Source organism: Cyanistes caeruleus, chromosome 3 (genome assembly GCF_971803275.1).
Source record: "Cyanistes caeruleus chromosome 3, bCyaCae1.hap1.1, whole genome shotgun sequence".
NCBI classification, from domain to species: domain Eukaryota; kingdom Metazoa; phylum Chordata; class Aves; order Passeriformes; family Paridae; genus Cyanistes; species Cyanistes caeruleus.
This window is the reverse complement of record NC_141703.1, coordinates 79,993,371-80,016,958: the sequence shown is the minus strand read 5'-3', so window position 1 is coordinate 80,016,958 and position 23,588 is coordinate 79,993,371. Positions and strand designations below refer to the sequence as shown.

General features: G+C 39.3%; 1 protein-coding gene and 1 long non-coding RNA gene across 5 annotated transcripts in view; one reads left to right on the top strand and one right to left on the bottom strand.

Annotated features, from left to right (window-relative positions):
• The window catches only part of LOC147654280 (uncharacterized), a 26,584-nt gene extending 16,114 nt beyond the window's left edge, over window positions 1–10,470 (bottom strand). Inside the window, exon 1 of the long non-coding RNA XR_015284846.1 lies at window positions 8,839–10,470. This is a non-coding gene — a long non-coding RNA (uncharacterized LOC147654280). The remainder of the gene's footprint in view (window positions 1–8,838) is intronic.
• Window positions 10,237–23,588, top strand: part of LOC147654279 (putative N-acetylated-alpha-linked acidic dipeptidase) — a 26,192-nt gene continuing 12,840 nt past the window's right edge. For 2 of the 4 annotated variants that reach the window (XR_015284844.1, XM_086882164.1), the window contains exons 1-7: window positions 10,237–10,655; window positions 15,154–15,340; window positions 16,142–16,243; window positions 17,818–17,943; window positions 19,830–20,016; window positions 21,069–21,162; window positions 22,501–22,599. Coding sequence is in view for 3 of the 4 variants with exons in the window: in XM_086882164.1 (XP_086738290.1) it covers window positions 10,237–10,655; window positions 15,154–15,340; window positions 16,142–16,243; window positions 17,818–17,943; window positions 19,830–20,016; window positions 21,069–21,162; window positions 22,501–22,599 (1,214 nt within the window). In the remaining variant the exon portion in view is untranslated. Of the gene's footprint in view, window positions 10,656–12,000; window positions 12,158–15,153; window positions 15,341–16,141; window positions 16,244–17,817; window positions 17,944–19,829; window positions 20,017–21,068; window positions 21,163–22,500; window positions 22,600–23,588 lie in introns of all 4 variants that reach the window. The other 2 variants (XM_023921185.2, XM_086882165.1) reach the window with 2 other exon arrangements.

The following is a 23,588-nucleotide window of genomic DNA, read 5'->3' as shown; positions in this document are numbered from 1 at the left end:
AATTTGCACAGGGTCCAGTCCAGCAGAGTTACATATCTGCAAAATGCTGGCCATCATCTCTGATTGAAAAATTTAGCCATCTGCTTTCAAAGTACCTAAGTCAGACTTCAATTTTTTTGCTCCTGATGATATGATAGTGAGAGAACTAAGATATTTTTTTAATAGTGGCATAAAGGAGTGGAAGACTGGGCTGAAACAAGGAGATCCTAGCAGGTTCCTCACAGGAGGAATTCTCCAAGCAAGCTCCAGTGCACTGCTGTGTCTCCCACACAGTAGGCATGACAGGGAATGAAAGAAGATATAAGAAGTCAGGAAAGAATGCATGAGTGTCAAAAAGTCTGACCAGAGCCTCTGACACTGAATGGATGAGATTTATCAAGTGTCAGTGTAGTCAGTGGGCTGCATGTCACCGGATGCTGTCAAACTGGGGTTATTGTTTCCATGAGCTTAGGCCAGTGTAAATAGATTGAATGTGTATCATTGTCTCTCTCCAGAGAGCTGAGGACCTGACCTGACCTGACCAGACCAGAAAAAGAGCTGTAAGGAGAATGTAACCCTCAAAGAATGAATTAATTCCATTGATTTAAATGCATTACATAGGCACACCTTTGCACACACATAAAACCAGATTCTTCACTTTTCCAAATGGTAAATGCTGTAGCTGCACTTACATAAAGCAAGCATAACTGGAAATCAGAAGAACCAAACTGCTCAATTTACAGTTGCATTTATTTTTGCTGACTTCCTTGAAAGCAAAGCAGCTCCTGTCAGACTGTTCTCGGGTCATAGATGTTATATAAATAGGAGGTTAGTATGCACCAGTCAGTGGGCAGTCTGTGGCTGCCATCTGGTGGGTAAATGTAAAAATTGCATAAGGAAAAGTAATTCTCGATCATGCTTTTTAAAACCACATTTTTAAAGGATATGTGTGTATTATCAGTTTCTTTTATTTCTGGGTTAGTAACATGTACGAGGTATTCCAAGAGTCATTGTTCACATATGCAAGTTCTCAACAATTCTCCTATTTTACCCTTTTGCTTCCATAAATCATCAATTATTTTGTTCTCCCTCTCTGTCTCTCATGTAACTTATGCTCTGATGAAGAGCTCTAAAAATACTTGACATTTAAAGCTCTAAAATGTAGTTGCATATAGAAAAGCAAGAGATTATCATATGGTCCTCATCCTTTGTCTAGCAGAACACCAGCTCTGCAGGCACATCCCTGGATTCTATAGAATCTAAACAGTATTGTCAGACAATAACAGAAGGTGTTGGTTGGTTGTGATGTCCTGGAGGCTCATATTGAGACAGTCAAGAGCACCAGAAGAGGAAAAGATATGCACATTGTGAAGCAGTCTAATGACTGAGGTTTCATGCTACTCAGGATGCAATTCTATGAAATTTATATAGGATAGATTGTTCGCTTTCACTTCCCCATCAAAACCCTTTCAAATTAGCACTGTTCCATTTATATTTTCAAAATAGCATTAATTCTCCCCAGATTCCCTATTTCTATGCTGTCTTTTCAAATAACTTTGGCTTGTTCCAACAGAAGAAAAAGTTGCCATTGGAAATATTTCTTTTTTAACCCCTTTCTGTAGGACTGTCTGAAGGATTCACCCTGGGGTTCAGAATGTAGAACACAATTTCTCCAAGGACTCTGTGAAATACTGTAAGTCTGACTGCCTTTATTTAAACTCTTCAGGTGATGGAGAAATGGTTACACATTTTGATAAAATACCCATGTAAAGCCTTCAGTCAAATATGTATGGTTACAATTCCATATTTCACAGGCATCCTTATATGCATAGCACCAGACCCACCTGAGGATGCGGGTGTGCCCCTAAAGCACAAATTAATAATACAGCACATGAAATTTCACATATGTTCCACATATGAAAACTAATGTAATTTTATTCCAATATCACATTTATAGATTGGGATGCTAAATGTAGTGTACCTTCACAGCTCCTTCTTAGCAACTAAGAAATATCTAGTAAGTTCTCATCAGCTTGTATATTTTTAGTAGTCTTTTAGTAAGCAAACCTAAAGTCTGCATCAATTTCATTGACCGTCATCACCTGCTGATGGGACTTACTGTACTGATGGCCATACATACCTACTGCCCTACATCTTTTCACTTCAGTCTTTCACTTTCCATGGAGGTGCAGGAAATGTGTTTGGTTTGCATTTCTCACATCTGCGAAGAGATCTTTTTTTCATGATAATGATATTCAGCAGCAAAACCAGACTAAGACATGAATGGGACCTGATCTCTCATGCCTGCCATTCACACAGAAGGAAACAAAAAGATAGACATGGCAGATCTCAGAGTCACTGTTTTTTACCTCGTACTTGAAGGTTCAGAGTTAAATGTAATTTTAATTGAACCACAGGAGTGTAGGAATTATTATGTTATCTCCTAACAAGAGAAGAAGGAAAGGCATTTACAAATGAAGTAAGTAATCTCATACTGAGTGAGGGAAGAAGTGAACCCCATAGAACCAATTTCATTCACCCTGAAAGCTTCCAGAATCTCATTTCAGTCAATTTAGTTTAGTGCTTGTTTCAAGCTCCACTAGAATGATGCATTTCCAACATAAAAAGGCTCAGCAGAAGAAGGTTTTCCTTACACTACTGTGTAGGACAGCCAAAGTGACTGAATTCTTGAAGTGAATTTCTTTCTGAAAACAATATCAAATTCACTGATTGAACATGGAAAAACAGATGTTAGCACTTCCTTTTCACATAGAGTTTCAGAGAACTGATGACTTCTCTTTAGAGGTCAGGGCAGGAGAATGCATTTTTCCCCTTACACTGCAGGACTTTCACAAGAGGTTTTTTAAAGAGTTGTTTATTTCTTGCCTTGCCTTTCTTCAGCCTCTGTCTTTAATCTGAACTCTGTCCTTTGCTCACATTTTTTTTTCTACAGCTGCATATACTTTTATTGCACTCCCAATTGCTTTTTTTATCAAGAGGTTGAGTGCACTTCAATTTGTCCTTCACACAGTGATCACAAAAAGTTCAGGAGTCTGATTTACTTGTGTATCATTCCAATTTCATGCTGGTGCAGTTTCTTTTTAAGAAGACTAGAGAATAAAACTGCTGTGGTTCAGGCCAACACTACAGATTTGTATGCAGTACTGAAAATCATTCAAGTATTTAGGTGTCTGTTTGGGAGAGAGTTCCCAGGCCACTGGGATACTCCTCAAGGAAACACAGTGTTTGGAATATGCAGACAAATGGAGGGGAAGAAAATCCTCCACAGTTTTTACTGACAGTGGAAATTATGATATTTTCATAATAACATAATATATAGTCAGTGGAACTTTCTCTGGTAGCATTTCATTTTTCTACATGCACATAGTTCATAACTATCTTTGTCAAAACTATTTGCCTTTGCAATAGCAGCAGTTGCCCATACAAAGTATTAGTTAGCTCATCATCTGAAAGAAGATTTGAGATATAAGGAATACTACAGTCTGTCTTTGGAATACTGTAGTCTTGTGGCCAGGACACAGGGCTGGGAAATCAGAGAACTTTGTGTCTACTACAATGACCTCAGATAAGTCAGAAAGACTCTGCACTTCAGACTCTGTAAGGATTAAAAGAAGTATCATGCAAGGTTTTTCAAACAATGCAGGAAAAATGGTGCTAAGGCCAAGTATTCTAATTTCTCTGTATAAGAAAAGGAATAAAAAGAAATAAAGGAGCATGAAACCTTAAACCACAGAATTATCCTGAATAGGGCAAAAATTGAAATAGACCTTGTAAACTTCTTGTGCAAGTACTTACTTCTTACATCTGACCGCAAAAATCCCACTGAGAATTATTAGGCTCTCATTTCTGAGAAAATAAAATTCACAACAGGAAACTGTTAAAAAAATAAGCTTCATATTTTGCATTACGATGTAATCACACAACAAACACAAATATCCATAACAGCAGTACCTATTTTTAACTTGTTTTTAAAAGTTGAAGTCACTATGTCTTGTTCACCAACAGAATTGAAATCGTTTCCTGCTTCTGTCTACATATACTAAATCTCTTCCAGCTGCAATAAAAAATCTTAAAGAATAAGCAGCTAGGAGCAGACAAATAGCCAAAATGCATACAGCAGCGATAATCACAGCAACAAAACTATTCTGTAAAATTCCAAGAATGCATGCTGGCTAACTGTGACTCAGTGCCAATAAGGAGGGTTATTTAACAGGTACTACAATTTAAGTCTGTGCAAATAAGCACAGAAAAAACCCTCTTTTCTTTTGCTCCTGTAGCATGAAAAAGCTAGAATATTTGTAGGCTTCAGAGCACTCCAGTGAAGCTTTAAGGAAAGCAAAAATGGTCAGGATGCTCATCTTAAGGCAGCTGCAACACGACTAAACTGCAGTTTATTCATTTCTCAGACAGGCACATATTTTGATATTAGCTATGCTCTAACATTTGAGAGCATTTCCGTGCATACATTATTCTGTTCTATTCTCCTTGTTTTCTACACTGGCACCCCAATCTCTGGCGCAAAAACAAAAAGAAAATGCACTTTCTGTACTTCCAATATGGGAGAGATCATTGTCGTGGGAAGGCAAAAGCTGAACACAGACACAGAAGAATTTCTGTATATTTCTGTAAAAACTTCTGAAGCCGTAAAATGATTCGAGGCAACTCAGCCATGGTGAAGTCGATTCTGCAGTAACAACAAGCCATTTCTGTTCTCATGGTGCCATTAACACAGGGCACCTTGAGCTGGTGTGACATTCTGATGCTAGAAAAGGGGCAGATACTCTCTTGATCACATTTTGTCTCATATGAAGCTTGTCTGACCCCTCCACATATCAAATCAACACCATAATCCAGCAGTAAATTGAAGTTGATAGTAGTAAGTACTGTACCATAGTGATGAAACCTAAAGAATCCATTCATAAGCAGTCCAGTGAGTATGACAACTGGAAGAGAACTGAGTTGTGAAGCCAAGAGCAGTACTAACAGCAACACCTCCTCATTCAATATGAACAGCTTTTAAATCAGCACAGCACCTTCCCATCTTGCAGCACTGGAGTTTCTGTTAGAACTGGCTACAACTGAGAATTTCCTCCCCTCTTTCCATGTTTAGCACAGATCCTTATGGGCCTTTACGCTAGCTCACGGTACCTTCCTCATCCTTCTTTCACAGTGAACTACCCCAAAATGTTGGACTATTTGAAAAACCAAACTCCCTTCTGCAAACAGATGGATATTTACTTCTATGACCTTTGTAGAAGTTAGTGTTTCAGCATTTCATTAGGAAGCCCCAGAAGATGGGAGCACAATTATTTCAGACACAATTACAAGCATCACCATTCAATACAGAAGAAAGCCAACAAAAGAGTGCACCTGAACAGGTAGTTACTATGGCAAATTCATCACCCTTTCCTTTAGGCTGTAAAAACTGAATCCCTTGGAAATCTTTAAGAGCTAGAAGAAGAGGAAAGAGGATACAAAAAGAACCCAGAGAGGAAAGTAGGATAAAATTAATGAGCCTTTACAGAAGAAAAGCAGCCCTGCCCTGCTGCTTTTTTGATAGTCACCAGAGTCATAGCAGAAGGTATCTTATCACAGCAAATACCCCACAGATCTCTAAGCTAACAGCATAGGGTCAAGGCACAATCCTAACAAGGCAGGTAAAAAACTCGACTACCAAGAATTCAAGGAGGTAAGAGAAACAAGGACAGACTTTTTTAGTAGGGTCTGTGTTGATAGGACAAATGGAAATTATTTTAAACTAAATGAGGCTAGATTCAGACTAGATATAAGGAAGAATTTCTTTACTATGAAGGTAAAACACTGGAACATGTGCTCAGGAAGGTTGTGGATGTCCCATGCTTGGATAGACTAAGGCCAGCTGATGTAACATTCTGAGCAACCTGGTCTAGTTGAAGGTGTCACTGCCCATGGCAGGGTGGTTGGATGAGGTGGACTTCAGAGGTCTCTTACAGTCCAAACTAGTCTGTGAACCTATGATTCTAGGACTGCCTCGTGCTTTAATTAGGCACAGAAGCAGTATTCTGATTTCTTTACACAGACACCTGTAGGGAGAAAAATATTAAGCAAGCTCACATTTTCTTTCCAGTACATTGCCATGTGTGGCACCTTGCAGAATGGGATGTTTCAGAAGCACTGTAGTGACTTGTGAAAATCAAAAGCAGCATGGTTTCTAGGCACCTTCAAAGTTTTATCTATGTACTTTCTAATGCAAATACAATGAGAAGAGTATACAGTGTGAGAAAGGAAAACATGAGTTATAAACTTACTTATTATTTGCATGCCCTATATGAATAAAGTGTGAAATTGATATTCTGAATTGTTTGAAAATATGAAGCTAGAATAAAGTGTAAGAAAAGGTTTCTAGGTGAAAAGTCTTCTAGGTTTCATTTCATGCTCTTCTATTGACATTTTATAACAATATATGCAATTTATTTCAGTCATGAAGTATATAATAATGACTTCTATCCAAACCAAAATTTAATTAGTGATTGCTTCTATAGCCCAATAGAGACTTGGAATGCAGTAATTTGTTTATTTCTTTTTTTTTTTCTTTTTTTTTTTAAGGAAATGATTTAATCCTACAGAACCCCTGGGAAAGAGGCAAGTGTTTTTATTTTGCTATCTGTTCCTTAAATTTTTGACAGAGAAACACAGACTTTAACATTTACAAAGCAGCCCACATCTTAATCCACAAGCAACTCTCTATTAAAATTAGAGAGTCATAAGAAAACATTAGAAGGAACCCCAGAAAGTAAACTCAGACCAACTCCTACTCAAAACAGAGCTAGGATCCAAGTTAGATCAGGTTGTACAGGGCTTTGTTCAGGTGTTTGGAGAAGCTCCAAGATTTTTTATACCACATCTTTGGGCAGCCTGTTTGAGTGCTCCCATGCTGAAGGCTCTGTAATAATGAAACTTCTAGTTGTTTAAAGAAGGCTTGACCCATTTTCTCAGTTTGATAGAGCAGTCAATAGCAGGTGTCCCCCATGATGTCTCCTTGCTGGCCTCCTCTTAGACCCTGACATGATTCCACAGAACTCCATGCATTTAAGAATCTTCCTTTCATTCACTTTCTCAAAGTTAAAAATGTATCAAAGACTGGCAGCTACAAGAAAACACACCTTTATTTGACAGGTTATAAAGGCTGGCCTTGGACACCACAGTAATGTTACCTCCACATTAAACTGGCTGTTCCTTCAGTGGGTAGTAAATGACATAGCTACTTCCACCTTCTCTCTTTTCTTTCCTAAACAAAAGAATTTGGAACTTCCTAATTCAATCATCTGTCAAAATAGCTTTGTGACTCAGAGTAATGAAAGGCTACTGCAAAAACTATCAATGAGACAACTTGTCCCCACGCTTTCTTAAGTCCCAAATCTGAGCAAAATCAGAAGCATAGAATTAGTAGGTATACGAAGAAACCTCGCCACAAATATTTCCAAGTGTTATGTGCAGTAAATTATGGTGACAACATTTTCACATGCTGAAGGGCTAACAAAGAATAGAGTTATGGAGTGGGTATATAAAAACAAAGTAACACAGAAGTTGAACTTGTATCCATGTTTGGACAACACCTTAACATACCAGCAGGTTCCTTAACAACTTCAAGCAAAGATGCTACCATTGGTTGCAACTGGAACTAAGGAAAACAGTGTAATGATACTTAAGTGGATAATCCTAACCAAACCACTGACTAAACTTTGCGTCTTAAAACCCAGCAAGTTTGTTTCTTCAAGCAGATGTATTGAAAAACTTTCATACATTCCTTGAATCTCAGATAAAAGAAAAAAAATATTTCTAGTACTTTGATTACTAGAAGATTTTTCACAGAAACAGAAGAAGAATTAACTTTTCCTACTTTTGGCTTAGTGAAATGGCTTTGCCTACAAAGTGACCTATATGATTCTGTATAGAACAAGCATAACATTTAATGCATTTATCACAACTGCCATTTACTCTTGAATAAATTTTTTCTATGACCTTTGCCTGCTGCTATTGTAGTAGTGTTTAAAGTTCATAACGTGCTGCCCAAGCTGCAAGCACACTGGAAAAAAACTACATATAAAACATCTCAAAGCAGTAATTCAGAACTTCTAAGTGGTGTGGGCAGGTCAGTTCATTTTAGAGTAATAAACACCAAACTTTTAATAATATTCCCATCTCAATTGCCTCACTGCTCCTTTCCATCTTATTACACTTGAAAAACTGTGGCCATAAACCACTGGGATTGATTAAATCCCTCTAGAATACTAATCAAGAGATATGTTTTTGTTCAGTGCCTAGTCCCATAGAGCTTCATTAACCTAATTTCCAAGTGCCTCAAAAAACAATTAACTGATCCAGCAGCTCTCCCAAAGATGTTTTATGCCCAAAGGTCCCCTGGCCAAATTAATCTTTCTCAGAATACCAGAAGACATGTTCATTCTTCAGTCTACTTAACACTGCCTTGGTTTCATCATCCACCAGTGAATAGCAGAGGGGTAACAAATACAGGCACATTGTGCAGGTACAGGAAGGGGAACAAAAGTAAACAACAGGGCAGAAGTAAAACCTTCCACCATGCACACTTCCAAATTTATGATCCCTACATATTACAGGGGAAAGCTGGGGATTCCAGAATGGTTTATACAACTGTCAGTAAGCTGATGGCAACTTGTCAGGCGTCTGAGTTTGACTTGACAATGTGATGGAGTACCCTGCTCAGAGTATCAGAAGCAGGGCTTCTGCACAGCAGGGTCAGACTGCATACAATAGTCCTGGAGACAGGACCAGTATCACAAATATATTTATTTATTTGTTTGTTTATTTATTTATTACCTTCTGGTTGGTCATTTGCAGGGTTTTTTTTGTCTCTTAGAAAATTTCAAAGCATGTTACTATTGTGTTATTGATGTACTGCTTTTTGAAGCAAAGACTTCTGCTTTCCACAGTAGCCCTCTAGTGTTCTTCTATCAAGATTTCCTGGTGTGGTAGGTTCTTAGGTTCTGCAGATGAGGCAAGACAAAGTCCAATGTCTGGAATTCATCCTAGGTTCAGGTTTTGTCTGCATCAGCAAATAGCATGGCACAGTAGGAGCAGTGAGTGCACAGTCCTTGCACTGCTGCTGAGTACAGACTGCCTGTACTGTATGTGGACATAGGTACAGCACAACTTCAGACTTTTTGTGTTAAATGTCAGCTGTCTCCCTAGCAGACACCCAAGCAAGGGTTCTGAGGATGAAAATCTATGCAGAGCTGGTGAGGTTGCCTCTTCAGGCAAAGTTCCACTCTGTTCATTGCCTGAAAGGTACATACTCCTCCCAGTTATGAACTCTGAACTGAATGGAGAGGATTTTTCCAAAATCATGCAGTGATAATTTTAAGAGGTGGAAAAAAAGGACACCAACAAAGTCAGAAGCGGACAAAGTTTCAGCCTTGCCCTCAAATTGTCAAGTGAGTGTACCCACTCTCTTTGGGGCAGTGCCTCCATAAAACGGAAGGAAACACAGGGCACGGAGATACATGGTAGCCAACCCACCCTCACAGCAGCACATATCTCTCTGAAGAACCTTAATAGCCTGTCAGAGTCTGTCAGGTATTGGAGTAAAATGTTTCTTAAAGTGTATATTTTAAAACATTGACTTTTTACATTTCTTCCTCCTCAGATTTGCCCTGCTGGTGTTGCCAGCTCTGGTGAGTGACCTGTGGAGGATGCTGTGGCATGGCACAGTGTAAGAAATCCATGGCAAACCAAGTGTGGAAATCATCGCTCTGCATTCTCACGGCCCTTAAAGAAAAACCAAAAGAACTGTGTGCCCAGCACACAGTGTGGCCAGCAGGAGAGGGAAGGGATCATCTCCCTGTCCTCAATACTGGTAATATCAAACCTTGAATCCTGTGTCCAGTTCTGGGCCACTCCATTCAGGAGGGACATTCCAGTATCCAGAGAAGAGCAATGAAGCTGGTGAAGGCTCTGGAGTGCGTGTCCTGTGAGGAGCAGCTGAGGGAGCTCAGGGGTGACCTTTTCAATCTCTACAACTGGCTGTAAGGAGGCTGCAGCCAGGTGGGCATCAGCCTCTTCTCCCAGGCCACCAAGAACAGAACAAGAGGGCATAACCTCAAGCTGTGCCAGGGGAGGTTCAGTCTGGACACTAAGAAAAGTTTCTTTGGGGAAGGAGTGATTAGACATTGTAATGGGCCCAAGGAGGTGGTGTAGTCACCGTCACCATCCTTGGAGATGTTAAAGGAAGGACTGGATGTGGTGCTTGGTTCCATGGTCTCGTTGATGTGCTGGTGTTCAGTCATAGGTTGGACACAGAGGTCTTTTCCAGCCTATTTGATTCAGTGTCTCTGCGAAACACGGGGCGGCGGGACACGGCAGGGCTGTGGCGGAGGGGCAGGCTGGAGCTCAGCCTGGGCCTGCCGGCGGCAGGCGGGGCCGGGCGGGCCGGCGGGAGGGCCTTACCCCGGCGGGGAGAGCGGGGCCGGCCCGCCCGGCCTCAGGCGGGAGCCGCGGGCGCTGTGGGCCCAGGGCAGCCATGGGGACGTGGCTCGGCGGCCGCTCCGAGTCGGCCGGCCCCAGGGCAGCCGGCGGCCGCTTCTGGGCTGTCGTCCTGGGAGCAGCGGCGGGGCTCTTCCTCTTCGGGTTCCTCATCGGTACGGTGCGGACTAACCCTCCTTCGCATCGGGGGCTCGTCCAGCCGGGGGACGGGGCTCAGGGCCGGGGTGGGGGGAGAAGTGGGTGGGTTTCCAGCGCCCTGGAGTTTGTGGCAAGGGTGCCCGAGGTGAGTCCGTGCTCAGCCGGCCGGCACCGCGCTCCGTGCCTCCCTCCCTTCACAGCGGGCAGTCACTGACCCTCGCTGGGATGTCCAGCTCCTCCGCTGGAACAGGATTTTCGTAGCTTTGCCTTGTTTTTCTATTTACTTCTTGTTAAAGTAAGTAGGAGTAAAATAGTGTCGTGGGCAAGAGAAAGGGGGTCTGGGTTTGTGAGGAGGGGACGAAGGATGTACCTACCCCTAGATCCTACTGCCTTGAGACAGCACCAGCCGCAGCCAGAGAGGCAGGAATGTGAACATGGGGCTGGAGGGGCACGGGCAGGAGGGGAGAAATAGCCTTTCAGTGTCTCACCTGCTCCTCGTCCCAAGCAGGCAGGACTGAGGGTCGCTGCCACAAGAGATTCCCCCTCCCTACCTTCCTTTTGGTATCACATATGAATCATGACCAGCTTACAGAAGGAAGGAAAACAAAAGAGCCGCTTGTATTTTGCAGTGCCATTTGGTGTGTACTTGGGATTGGTGCCATTGGGAAGCCCCGACTGAATTCCTCTCTCATGTGGAGCCTTTCTCTGTGCCAGTAACCAGTGCCTCACTGGTGCCAGCTTGTTACCCTCTTGAACCCACTGGTTCTCTCATTCACACTACCCATATAGCTGCTGTGGTACATGCACTGAACGTGTCCAGTCTGACCTGAAAATGAATGTCAGGAACACTTCTCTTTCTAGCCAGCTGTTCCTCTCATCACTTAATCCACTAGTGCTTGCTCAGAAAGGGAAGGATTCCAGAAAGGAGCCAGAGAGTGAGAAAGAAGTTACAAGACATAGGTTCCTGAAAAAGTGTGCCTGTGTATCTGTGCATTTTTTATAAAGCTGCTGCCTTATTATTGAGGCTACTGTATGACTGACAGCATGATGTTCTGATGCTCAAGGAAGATAGATAATTCTCCTTTACATCTACAGGAAAAAAAACTGATGAATAAATATAAGATAGTATTTTATATCACTCAACATTTACCTAGACAAGTAAGTTCTCTTGCCATTTGTTGGACTAATACTGCCATTACTTTGCAGCCTGCATTAGGTGGTATCTGCTTATATGTGCTGAAATAAAAACAGTTCTAAAATGTAAAACAGTGAAAATCTTGTGGTGAGACCGAAGAGAAGTGGTGTGTGTCATGGGAATATTGCTCTGATATTTTTACTTTTGTATTTTCATGTGTTGTACAGGCTGGTTTGCAAAACCTACAGATCAGAAGACATCTCTGAGTACTCATGAGGACATGAGGACAGCATTTATGGCTGAAATGAAAGCAGAAAACATCAAGCAGTTTCTTTAGTAAGCAGTGTGTAGACTAATCAGTTCAGACAAGAAAAAAACCTTCAGGTGGGAGCCAGCCCAATGATCACAGAATCATAGAATTGGTTGGAAGGGACCTTAAAGATCCTCTGGTTCTAACCCAGCTGCCATGGGCAGGGACACCTTCCACTAGACCAGGTTTCTCAGAGCTCTGTCCAACCTGGCCTTGAACACTTCCAGGGCTGGGGGGTCCACATCTTCTCTCTGCAACCTATGCCAGTGCCTCAGCACCCTCACAGTAAAGAATTTCTTCCTAATATCCAATCTAAACCTGACCTCTTTCAGTTTAAAGCCATTATCCCTTCTTGTATGACTAAATGCCCTTGAAAAATGCCCCTCTCCAGCCTTGTAAGCCCCCTTCAGATACTGGAAAGTGCTATAAGGTCTCAGAGCCTTCTCCAGGCTCAGCGGCCACAAGACTCTCAGCCTTTCTTCTCAGAAGAGATGCTCCAGCCCTCTGATCATTTTCATGGCCTCCTCTGGGACTTGTTCCATCAAATCCTTGTCCTTCTTGTATTGGGTCTCAGAGCTGAGCAAAGCACTGCAGCTGGGGTCTCGTGAAGCAGAGCAGAGGGGCAGAATCACCTCTCTGACTTGTTAGTCATGCTTCAAACAGTTCAAAACAATGTAACATGACAATATAAGTATTTTAAAGTCTATTAAAATTTAATCAATGTAATAAGTATTTCTAATTTAGTAACTTAGAAGCTTTAACTGCAAGTACTTGTACTTAATTTGTTTGTTTTAGGAAACTTGTAAATGGATTATTTTTCTTTTAAGAGAGTGTAGTATTTGTTAAAATCTTAAATTTATTCCAGTCAGTAATAGGCCACAAGTTATTGTATTATTTATTGATAGGAATTTAATTTCAGTTTAAAGAAAATGCATCCGCTGTTTTAGGAATGATCAACAAATTTAGATTAGCCTCATACTTCCAGTCTGATTACATAGCATGGAGTTGTGCAAAATGAAGTTACTAAAAGACCATTTTCAGTTTATAGGATTGTGGCAATCTCACTGTTTAGTTTTAAGTGTATTTGCCATGAACTATTGCAGATAAATTAGCTGGAAAGTGTGGTTTCTTTACTACATAGCAGTCATATAGTACTGGACTATAACATACACATTCCAAACCAAAGATTTAGGAGTTTTTAGAATCTTACCCTGTGTTTTGGCTCCGGCAAAGTCAACTATTGTTAAACAGCTCTGTGGAAGGACCTTCCTGCCCTCTAAACTCCCTGCCTCTATGTAAGCAGAAAGCATTGTACCTCATTTGCTGTCATGTGGCCAGTCCTGCAGTGAAATACAGCAGATGTTTAGTCACTGCTCAGAACTACCAGTACAGGCAATCAGATTAGAAGAGAAAATGAAGAAAAACACAATATTCAGTTAAATGGGAGTGTAATACAGGGAACTGTTATTGCATAAATCAACTTCTAACAAAAATGTGCTACTTAAACACTTGTAACTCCTATAGAAAGCAATCATTCTTGCTCACAATAACACATAAGTGTGCTTTTGGTTCAGTATATGTCATCCAGAAGACGATGCTATCACTATAACAGTGACTTTTAGTACGATATTAGATTTTGGAATGATCAGAGGAACGTGGTTTTATCCAGCAGCATTTGGCTGCTAAGGATGTTGTCTAGTTTGGAGAAAAGGAGGCTGAGGGGCAACCTCATTACTCCCTACATCTTCCTAAGGAGAGGACATGGCAAGAGAGGTGCTCATTTTCTCTCCCTGGTATCCAGTGATAGGATGCATAGGAATAGTTCAAAGCTACACCAGAGAAAGTTCAGACTGGACATGAGGAAGCATTTCTTTACCAAGAGGATGTTCAGATTTGAAACAGGCATTTTAGAGAGGTGGTCAATCACCAAAAGCTTGTCAGAAGACATTTAGACAATGTCCATAACAACATGCTTTAACATCGTCTGCTCTGCCATGGTAAGGCAGTGGGACTAGATGATTGTTGTAGATCTCTTACAAGCAAACCTATTCTATTCTATTCTATTCTATTCTATTCTATTCTATTCTATTCTATTCTATTCTATTCTATTCTATTCTATTCTATTCTATTCTATTCTATTCATGTATAGTTCTTTCAAAGTGGCTTTCTTTGATGGCTTTGCTCTTATTTGAACTCCAGAATTTAAGTTTTTCCTAATCTCACACCCCTTCATAATCAAAGATACAATTTCCTTCATTAACACCAGCTGGTGCCACACATGCTTCTTTGGCATGTTAATGGCATGGTCATATGATAGAATGAGGACATCATGATGACAGCTTCATTCAACTGAGGGTTTTTTCAGCTGGCTTCACAACTGGGCTTTCACAATGGTCTGGACAATTTTTATTTTATTTATTTTTTTAAGACAATGGACTGTTCATTATTTATGGTCTCTTTCACTGTTTGTTATTCATGCTGGCATGACTTTTAAGTCACAAACTGGTGATTTTTTCTGTTCCTTGTTTATATGGTACTCAAAACTCTCACTTGCCAACAAGACACACTTGGGGTGAACTTTTAGATAAACCAATATTTGTGCCAAAATTAATTAAAATCACAGGATTCAAGGAGAATATCTAGTTAAATACAAGTAAGGATCAGAGTAATTATGCACATTTCTAAATTGAATACACAAAAATAACTGTACTCAGTTATTTTATCATTTCACAGTTATAAGGTTTTACTGTGTATAGGAGTGCATAGGCCTACTGTAGTTCAGAAGACAAGGAGTAAAGGACGAGACCCTGTAGCTGGTGTCATCACACCATCCTTGCTAAAACATGCTGTAAGGAAGATTTAAATACCTGTGCTAGATCAGGACAGCCTGAAACCCTTCATCTCAGTTTATGCATACAACATAAAAATATGTAGATGCAGGGAAGTCATAGTCCTTTTTTAGCCTGAATATATCTGATCAGCAATATGAGGTTTATTTCCAGCTAGGCTAAGAGGAGTTCTAATTATGATCTTCAGTGCCTGACCCTGCTTATTTCTTCCTTTTCTCTAGCAATTTTACACAGCTTCCTCACCTAGCAGGAACAAAGGAAAATATGCATCTGGCACAGCAAGTCCAAGCTGAGTGGAAGAAATTTGGTTTGGATTCAGTTCAGTTGGTTCATTATGATGTCTTGCTCTCTTACCCTGATGACACTAAGCCCAACTACATCTCAATAATTGATGAGCATGACAATGAGGTACAAAAACCACCAGTTTTTCCAACGAGGGAACAAAATCACTTTCCTACACCTGGGAAGGCTGTGAGGAAAAACTGTCCTCTGTTCATTTAATGGTGTTGGGTCTGGTACAAAGCTCACAGAAGTCAGGGATTCCAGTTTACTTTTATATTTTGCATCTTTGTTTCACTATATATGTCTTAGAAATACTAATATTTACCCTGATTCATACAATATCCTGGCATATGGATTAAAAAACAATTATGTAAGGGAATTACTTCATGTAATTCAATTGTTTGAAAATTCCTCTGTTACTTAGAAAGAGGAAAGAAACCCTGGTCAGCACTATTCTTTGCATTGATTCATTATTCAGTATCGATGATTCTGCTAAATTCAGTTTCTGGAAGATTAGAATTTAGGTCTCAAGATGTGCTATCACAAGGGGAATGAGTTTGTTATATCCTGGCTGAAGTGTACGTAGAAGCTTCAGGAATGAACCTGAAGCTCATCTGCTGTGATGATGATGATGATCTTCTGTGACCTAACCTGTTCTTACCTGCTGTACCCAGACCACTTCTGGGAACCCTGTGTTCATTTATGCAGGACTGTGAAGAATGGAGATGGGATTTCTAAGTTCACACATTGAGCATGCCTACTGGAAAAGAGGCCCAGTGCTTGCTAAAACTTTGCCCACTTCTTAGGTAGAACTGTAAAACCAGAGTCCTTTAGATTGCAAATACTTATGAAATGTGCTTGTGAATAGAAAGTATTTATTTTCTATATTGTCTTGTTTACCTTATTCTTTTTCTCCTTTCCCATTAGATTTTCAACACATCACTGTCCGAGCCTCCTCCTCCAGGATATGAGGCTGTTAGAGATGTGGTGCCACCCTACAGTGCCTTTTCAGCCCAAGGAATGCCTGAGGTAAGGTAATAGAATGTTACATAGTAAAAGAAATAGCGGTAGGAACAGGAGTAGGAAAAGAAGCAGAGACAGAAATAGAAATAATAGAAATGGAAAAGATGGAATCCCATAGTGTACTGTGTGGCATTGCACAGAATATCAGAGAGCAATACAGAATATTTTGAAATTCCTTAGGCTTTAGTTCATAACCCAACTTATCACCAGTAGGAAAAGTGACCTGGCTTCGATTTCTTGGGATTATTGTGATGAAGCAATGTTCAAATTGAACAATCATATATATGTTTAATTTTTTCCTCTAGTTTGAGTCAGAATTGGATTTTATTTTTCCTTTTCCTTAAAAACTATGGTAATAAGTCTTTAATATCAGCTTCTGTAAACTTCCTCAGACATTTCTGTAACTATGCACCATTATTTCTCATCTTGGTGAGCAAATAGACTGTTACATTTACCCAGCCAAATGAACAATCTCACTTTTCAAAATGCTGCTTGCCCAAGGCTCACACTGACAGGTATAGCTGCACAGTGTTGAGTATGCTTGAAAAACTTTTGCTAACATTTCTAGCTAGTGATAAAGGTGTTGCTGTGATCTGAATTTAGCACTAATCCTTCATGTCTTGTTTTAAAGATAGTATCAGCTGATGGGCTTTCTTTGATAAAACTGGCCTGTGTAACAGGATTTTTCTGTTCTATAATCATTAGGGGTTTCAATTAATATTTTGTAAGATTAGAATTTCTTGGTGGTGTTCTCAGTATCTTTCCTGTTTATATGCAGAATAATTTAAGTTAACAGAGCCCTGGTCCAGGCTCTGTTTTAAAGTTCCATCTGGAAACATGCTAATGCTTCTACTAACACAGCTCGGTATTATAGCAAGAGTCATGTACTTTGTGATGTTTGTTAGTAAGCTTCAAGTCCACAAAACAAAAGGAATACAGTATTCATTTGCCTCAAAGAAAGTTGGAAAACCAGGCAGATAATCTACCCAGGGACATATGAGCTTTGAGTGTTCCAGGAATTGCAGTGGGAATTTCAGAACAGTGTAAGATAAAATTAATGGGGTTTGACCTTTTATCATAACATATCACCAAAGAAAGACAGAATAACTTCACTGCTTTGCTTGGTTTTTAGAGAGCTACAGTAAGTGATGAGATGTGGTAAATGATGAAAACAAGTTTAAAAAGCTTCAGCTTTCTTCTCTAGGAAATAGTTTTATTTTAATTAAATATAGAAACTTTGTTTCCAATAAAAGCAATACTTAAAGACAAGATAGTATTTTCCAAATGTGATGCTTATTTTCACCTTATTACATAATAGTTTGACAAGACCTCCAGGTACTTGTCTAGTGCTGTTAGCAGTAGCAATCTCCAGTGAACAGCAAACAGCACAGGTTTTTAGGAATACATACAGGAGCATGTATAAAGTTCCTCAGTAGGAACACTCAGTGGGGCCAAGGCTCTTCTGGGTTCTTGCAGGCCAAGAATTTTATGTTCAAAACCACTATTGTCTTATTAAGTCACATACTCCTTTCAACATGCTCTATGACACTACTGTTTCAAATCCTGCCCCTTTCTCTCAGGGTGAGTTGGTGTATGTGAATTATGGCCGCACTGAGGATTTCTTTACGTTAGAACGTGAAATGGGAATTAACTGTACAGGAAAGATTGTTATTGCCAGATATGGGAAGATCTTCAGAGGAAATAAGGTAATCTCTGTGTGTAAAAATGTTGCTGCCTTTCTCATTGTTACTCCTGCTTCAACTGTGCTGCCCTTCAGTGTTTTCAAGAGACTGAAACACTTCCCTAAGGTGTTCTGGAGATTTTAGAGTAACTGAGTTTTCACAGACCTGTGTTCAAAGGTGATTCTTTAGTATTTCTAGGATAAAAGAAAATCAGTTGGAAAATATTCCGTATTTTAATATTCATTTGCATTCTATAAATTGTTCCAAAATATCATTGATAGAGTCATACACTCTAATTCTGAGCTAGATTGTTCTTCCCTGTTGGTTCAGCTGCTTTTTTCCTATGTCTATATTGAGTTTCTTTATAATGGTTTCTGTACACCAGACAGAGACTATAGCTATGTGGAAGTTATTTTAAATTCTGTATTTGGTTATTCAACATCCCTGTCATATGAATTTATTTTTAAACTATGGTTTTTGCAGATTTCCATGACCTAACAGGAAAGGACATAATCCTGTACATACTTCAGGCATGCACTCAAGTTATTTTCTCAACAGAGATGTAAGAAAATGGTCTATTTTAAGAGTTTGGCCCTTGTACAATAACTATTTTGACCCTAATTTGAGAAGAACTGTAATTTTTATTTGTCAGTTACCTAAGGGTGTCAAGCACTGAATTCACTGGATACCAATTCTTATTATATACTGTTGATTAATCTTGTGTGAAGCTTTTAAATAGATAACTCATTGGTTTGCATACCTATTTTCACTGGTGAAAAGTGGTATATAATTCATATTCTGGGCAGATAATATTTTCACTAAATTGTTTTCCACTCCTAAAGATACTATTTGAATTGAAAAGACTTAAAAATTGAAGAAGTTATTACTGTCTATGAATCTTTCCTTAAAATGAAACACAAATATCTTAGAGTTACTAGTATCTAGAGAAGCAGTTTTTCCTGTGGCTTGGAAATGATATGCCCTCTTTGACACAAAGAGCTATTCCCATTCTTACAGTGATATTGCTAATGAGTGCTTATAAACTGAAGAATTTGATAGCCTATATAAAATCTGGAGAACTGTTCTAGAAGTTTTTCAACTTCCTAATGGTGTGAAAAAATAGGATAGAGAATGAAGGCAAGTACTGTATTTCCTTAAAAAAAAAAAAAAAGGAAAAAAAGCTATGATATTTCTGAGTTAAAATGCCCAAATTTAAAACTGTTGAGGATTACTTGTCACTCTGTCACTACCCATCACTGTCATGTCTAGTAGCAAACCAGATTGGGATGTCAGAATGATATACATTATACAATAATAAAGTCACACAAGAACACTTTTAAAACAGCATGTGGGTCAGTCCTTCTGCCATAATGAGCCTAAAATGCGGGCTCTCTGGAGTTAGTCTTGTTCACAGCCAAAGGCAGTTTCAATTATATTTAATTCAATTATATTCAATTCTCCAATTATAATCTTCCTGTGTAGAACAAACCCTGAGATACATTCAGAGATGGTTTAGATAAATAAGGTAAGTACAAGACTACCTGAAAGATACTGTTGCATTAATGTGATACAGTTTTTTCTGTTCCTGGCATGTACAGTCTGATAGTCAGCTGATTGTATTGATCTGGATGACAGAATGCAAACTCAGGTTATGTAGCAATTGTGGAGAATGTTTTTCATGTCACTGATGTTATCTCCTAAGTACAACTCAAAGCAACAGAAAACCTTATACTTACATATGAAAGCTAAACCTTTTCTTTTCATATGATATCTGCATATATATTTTTCAGGAAATTATGAGACAGTTGTGGGCCCTTGACTAATCCTGCAATTAATACTTCCTTTTGCCCCTTGAACTCTTGGGGTCAACCTATAAAGGAGTGGATAGGGACAGGAGATGTGCTTTGCAGGTGAAGAATGCTGAATTGGCAGGTGCCAAGGGAATTATTCTGTACTCTGACCCTGCTGACTACTGCGCTCCTGGAGTAGATCCTTATCCAAACGGCTGGAACCTTCCAGGTGGAGGAGCCCAGCGTGGGAATGTATTAAACCTGAATGGGGCAGGGGATCCTCTGACTCCAGGTTATCCTGCAAAAGGTGAGTGACTCTAGAGAAGGCATTCTCTGAGGGTCTGGTATCAGGAAAGGGCAGAGGATGTTTTCTCCCTTATACCAACACACTTTCTTAGTCTTTGTTGCTAAAAGAGGCAGCTTCATTCTGTATTCACCACCTTCACCTTAGGCTTCTTTAGCTGCTTGAGTTGTGCCTAAGCTGTTTCATTTAGCAACTAAACCAGATCATTTTGATTTATATTCATTAAGAACTATTTATGCCAGCACTTGGCCAGCACATCTGAGAGAGACAATCACCTCAGAAAAAGTAGTGCTTATGTGATGGACAATGTTGCCTCTTGGCAGCAGAACGTGTGCTGGAAGGGGACACATGTTCAAAACAGCAGGTAGAGCAGGCCAAGAAGAAAATTTCTGGTCCTCATGCTATAGTCAGTGATCACACAGGTGAATCCCTGTCTCCCTCAATCACAAAGGGTCCTGTGAATGTTGTATTAAGGATGAAACTATTCTATATATGCTTTTGTCCATGTACTGACAGTTAAGACTTGTAAAAAAAATTTATTTGTATTTGAGCTTTGTCAGAACACAATCTAGATTTTGTTTTGTACACAAAAATGCCTGTCCAGAATACTCAGTAGTCCAGTGTATAAGATTTTTTATGCATCTCTTTATCAACTGGCAGATTTTTTTGGTTCCCAGCTGAATGTTCCAAGCATCACACATGGGCTCCTTCTTTGCTTTGTTCTTTATGTGTAGCTTAGTCTAAGCTTCTTTCCCATGAAGACAAATATTTCTACTTAAAAGTATTTCAGCAGAAAAAAATGAACAAATAATTTTAGAATTTCCAGCCATGTTTAAATGCATGACTGCAAACACTATGGGAGAACATTGATTAGTGTCTCTCTGGAAATATGTTGATAAAGAACAAAGAATTAAATTACTGGGAAGATATCAGCTCAACTTCTGGGAAAGTGAAATGATTTTTCTTGACTCTAGTGTACTATGTGACTGTGCTATGAATTGTACAGCTTCTTTCTGAGACTTGTAAATATGAAAATATCTGTCTTTTGCTTTCAGAATACATGTACCGATTAGACAAAACCAGTGGTGTAGGCCTCCCAAAAATTCCAGTTCATCCTATTGGCTATCATGATGCAGAGTCATTACTGAGGTAAGTGCATGGGAGACATGAGGTATTTTTAGCAGAATGTTTTTTGAAAGTTACAGGAGTATTTGAAAAGTGGCTAAAAAGACTCTTGCACTCTGCTTCTCCTGTAGCTGTTGAAATAATAGGTTTGTTTCTCATTAGGACCTCTGCAGGAGGTAAGTGTGGTATCTATTTTTACATATGAGGTATGTTCAGACTTATCTGGAAAAAGTAATTTTTAATGTGGGCTGATATGTCTTCAAATTTTCTTTGATGTAAAACTTTTTAGTTATCACTGTTGTCAGGGTAACTGCTCATGATGATAAAAGTATAGGTTAAAAAACCTCTTAACCTCTTTTATCTACTGCCAACAAGTAGTGATAGAGTAGATTACTTTGTATAAATATGATGTAGCCAGAAAATTCCATTCAATAAGTATTAAATAATACTAGAACTTGGTTTTAATAATTATAAATGAAACCTAAATCCTTTAAAAATACTGGGTCCTTGTTTTCACTTTTGTCTTGAGAAGACATAGCATCTTGTTATTCTTGCTATCATATTTTTATATAAACAATTTACTCAGTGCCTGAAGACATGTTGAAGTGTTCTGTGGAATAAAGTTTGTCTGAAGTATGTATTTACAGTATAAGACATGCTTTCATTTACAATAAATATATTTTGCTTCCTATGAACCAGAAGATCCAGCATACTCTCTTTGTCTCTCAGAAGTTCGTGTCAAAAATAAAAGTCCTTCAAGAGAATAAGTCTGGGTGATTGCAATCCCCTGAATTGCTGCATTTCCAGTTTTGTTAACAGGAAAAACATGGCACTTTTGACAATGGAACAAGAATGTGTGACTTGGACTGATCTGGTCATGTTTCTCTGCTTTAGCTGTCTGACACACATCCACTGTCTGTGCTAGGAGATTAAACAGTGTGCAGGGCCAGGCACCATGAAACTATTGCCTGTGTTGTTAAAGTGTTGGAATGGCCCAAGTTGCTCTCTGCTAATTCAAATGCAAATACAGTTCAAGGTAGTAGAATGTTCCAGGGACCATTTACAAGAGGCATTTTATATGCAAAACCTCTAGGTCAGCACTGTTTTCCAGGGTAGCTGTAGGCCATTCCAAGCTGATCTCTATGCCCAGGGTTATTGCTCTATGTTAATTTACAAGTATTAGTGCAGCTAAAACTCCAGATTATTCTCCTGCCAAACCTTGTAGTATAAATTGTCTAAAACAAAGACCAACTCTGGTTTGTGTTTGCATGGGATCTAGCAAAGTGTGGTTTCTGGTTCCTCATTTGTTTGGTGCTGTTGTAAGATGTCTGTAACTAACAATGATTTTTTTTTCCATAACAGTAATATGGGAGGACAGGCACCACCTCATAGTAGCTGGAAAGGAAATTTGAATGTATCTTACAACGTTGGTCCTGGTTTTACAGGAAATTATTCTACAAGGTCAGTTTTGTTTCCTAAGGAGAGTGGTTTTGGGATCAGAGAAATAACAGGTAGAGCAATAGAGTTTGACCAAAGATAGAGTCTCTGGGTTTATTGATATCATTCCTCTGATTTTGGCTATTTTCTTTGCTGAAATATGCTCAGTCCAAAGCACTAGTATGTTATGTCTTGATTGGATGTATATGGCCTACTTGCCTTAGTTTCCAGCTAGTCATGAACTATATGAACTATAAACTATTTGTTGAGAGTGACTTTTTAATTATTTTTTTTTTTATTTTTGAGAACTTTTGTTTTCTTTTTTAAATTCATGTAAGTCCATCTTCTGGACTATTACCTATTGACTTATATAAAGCAGTATTAAACTGTTTAAATTAAACAGCTGATAGATGCCAATTTTATTGCTTCAGATTGTTTTTTAACTGAATTAGTAATTACATGTGTATCAATGTTGTCTGAGTAAAATGCACTGACTTCATATGAACTGTTTGACTAAATATAATTGTTCATACTGAATTTTATATGAACCCTTGGGGCTGAGTTGTTGTACCTTCAGCTGTGGTACAGATAAACAACTCTTGATGCTGTAAAAAAAGTCTCTTGATGCAACTCAGGTTGTATCAGGTTCTCTGATGCTGTCTCCCTATCTGACATTCCAGGGAGAGAAGCTCTGATAAATACTATGCTAGGGAAGTATTCTTTGCCTGCCTATTACACATAGTAGTATGGACTGTGCTGGAATGTTCTGGTTTTGGCTAGGGTAGAGTTAATTTCCTTCAGTGGCTGGTATGAGTCTGTTTTTCATTTTTCATGAACACAGGGTTGGTAATACAGAATTGTTTTTGTTATTGGTGAGCAGGGCTCACACAGAGCCAAGGCTTTTTGTGCTGCCACACTGGTGAGGAAGTTGGAATGGCTGGGAGGAGACAGCCAGGATAGGTGACCCCCAACTGCCCAAAGAGATATTCCAGATCATCTGACAGCATGCTCAG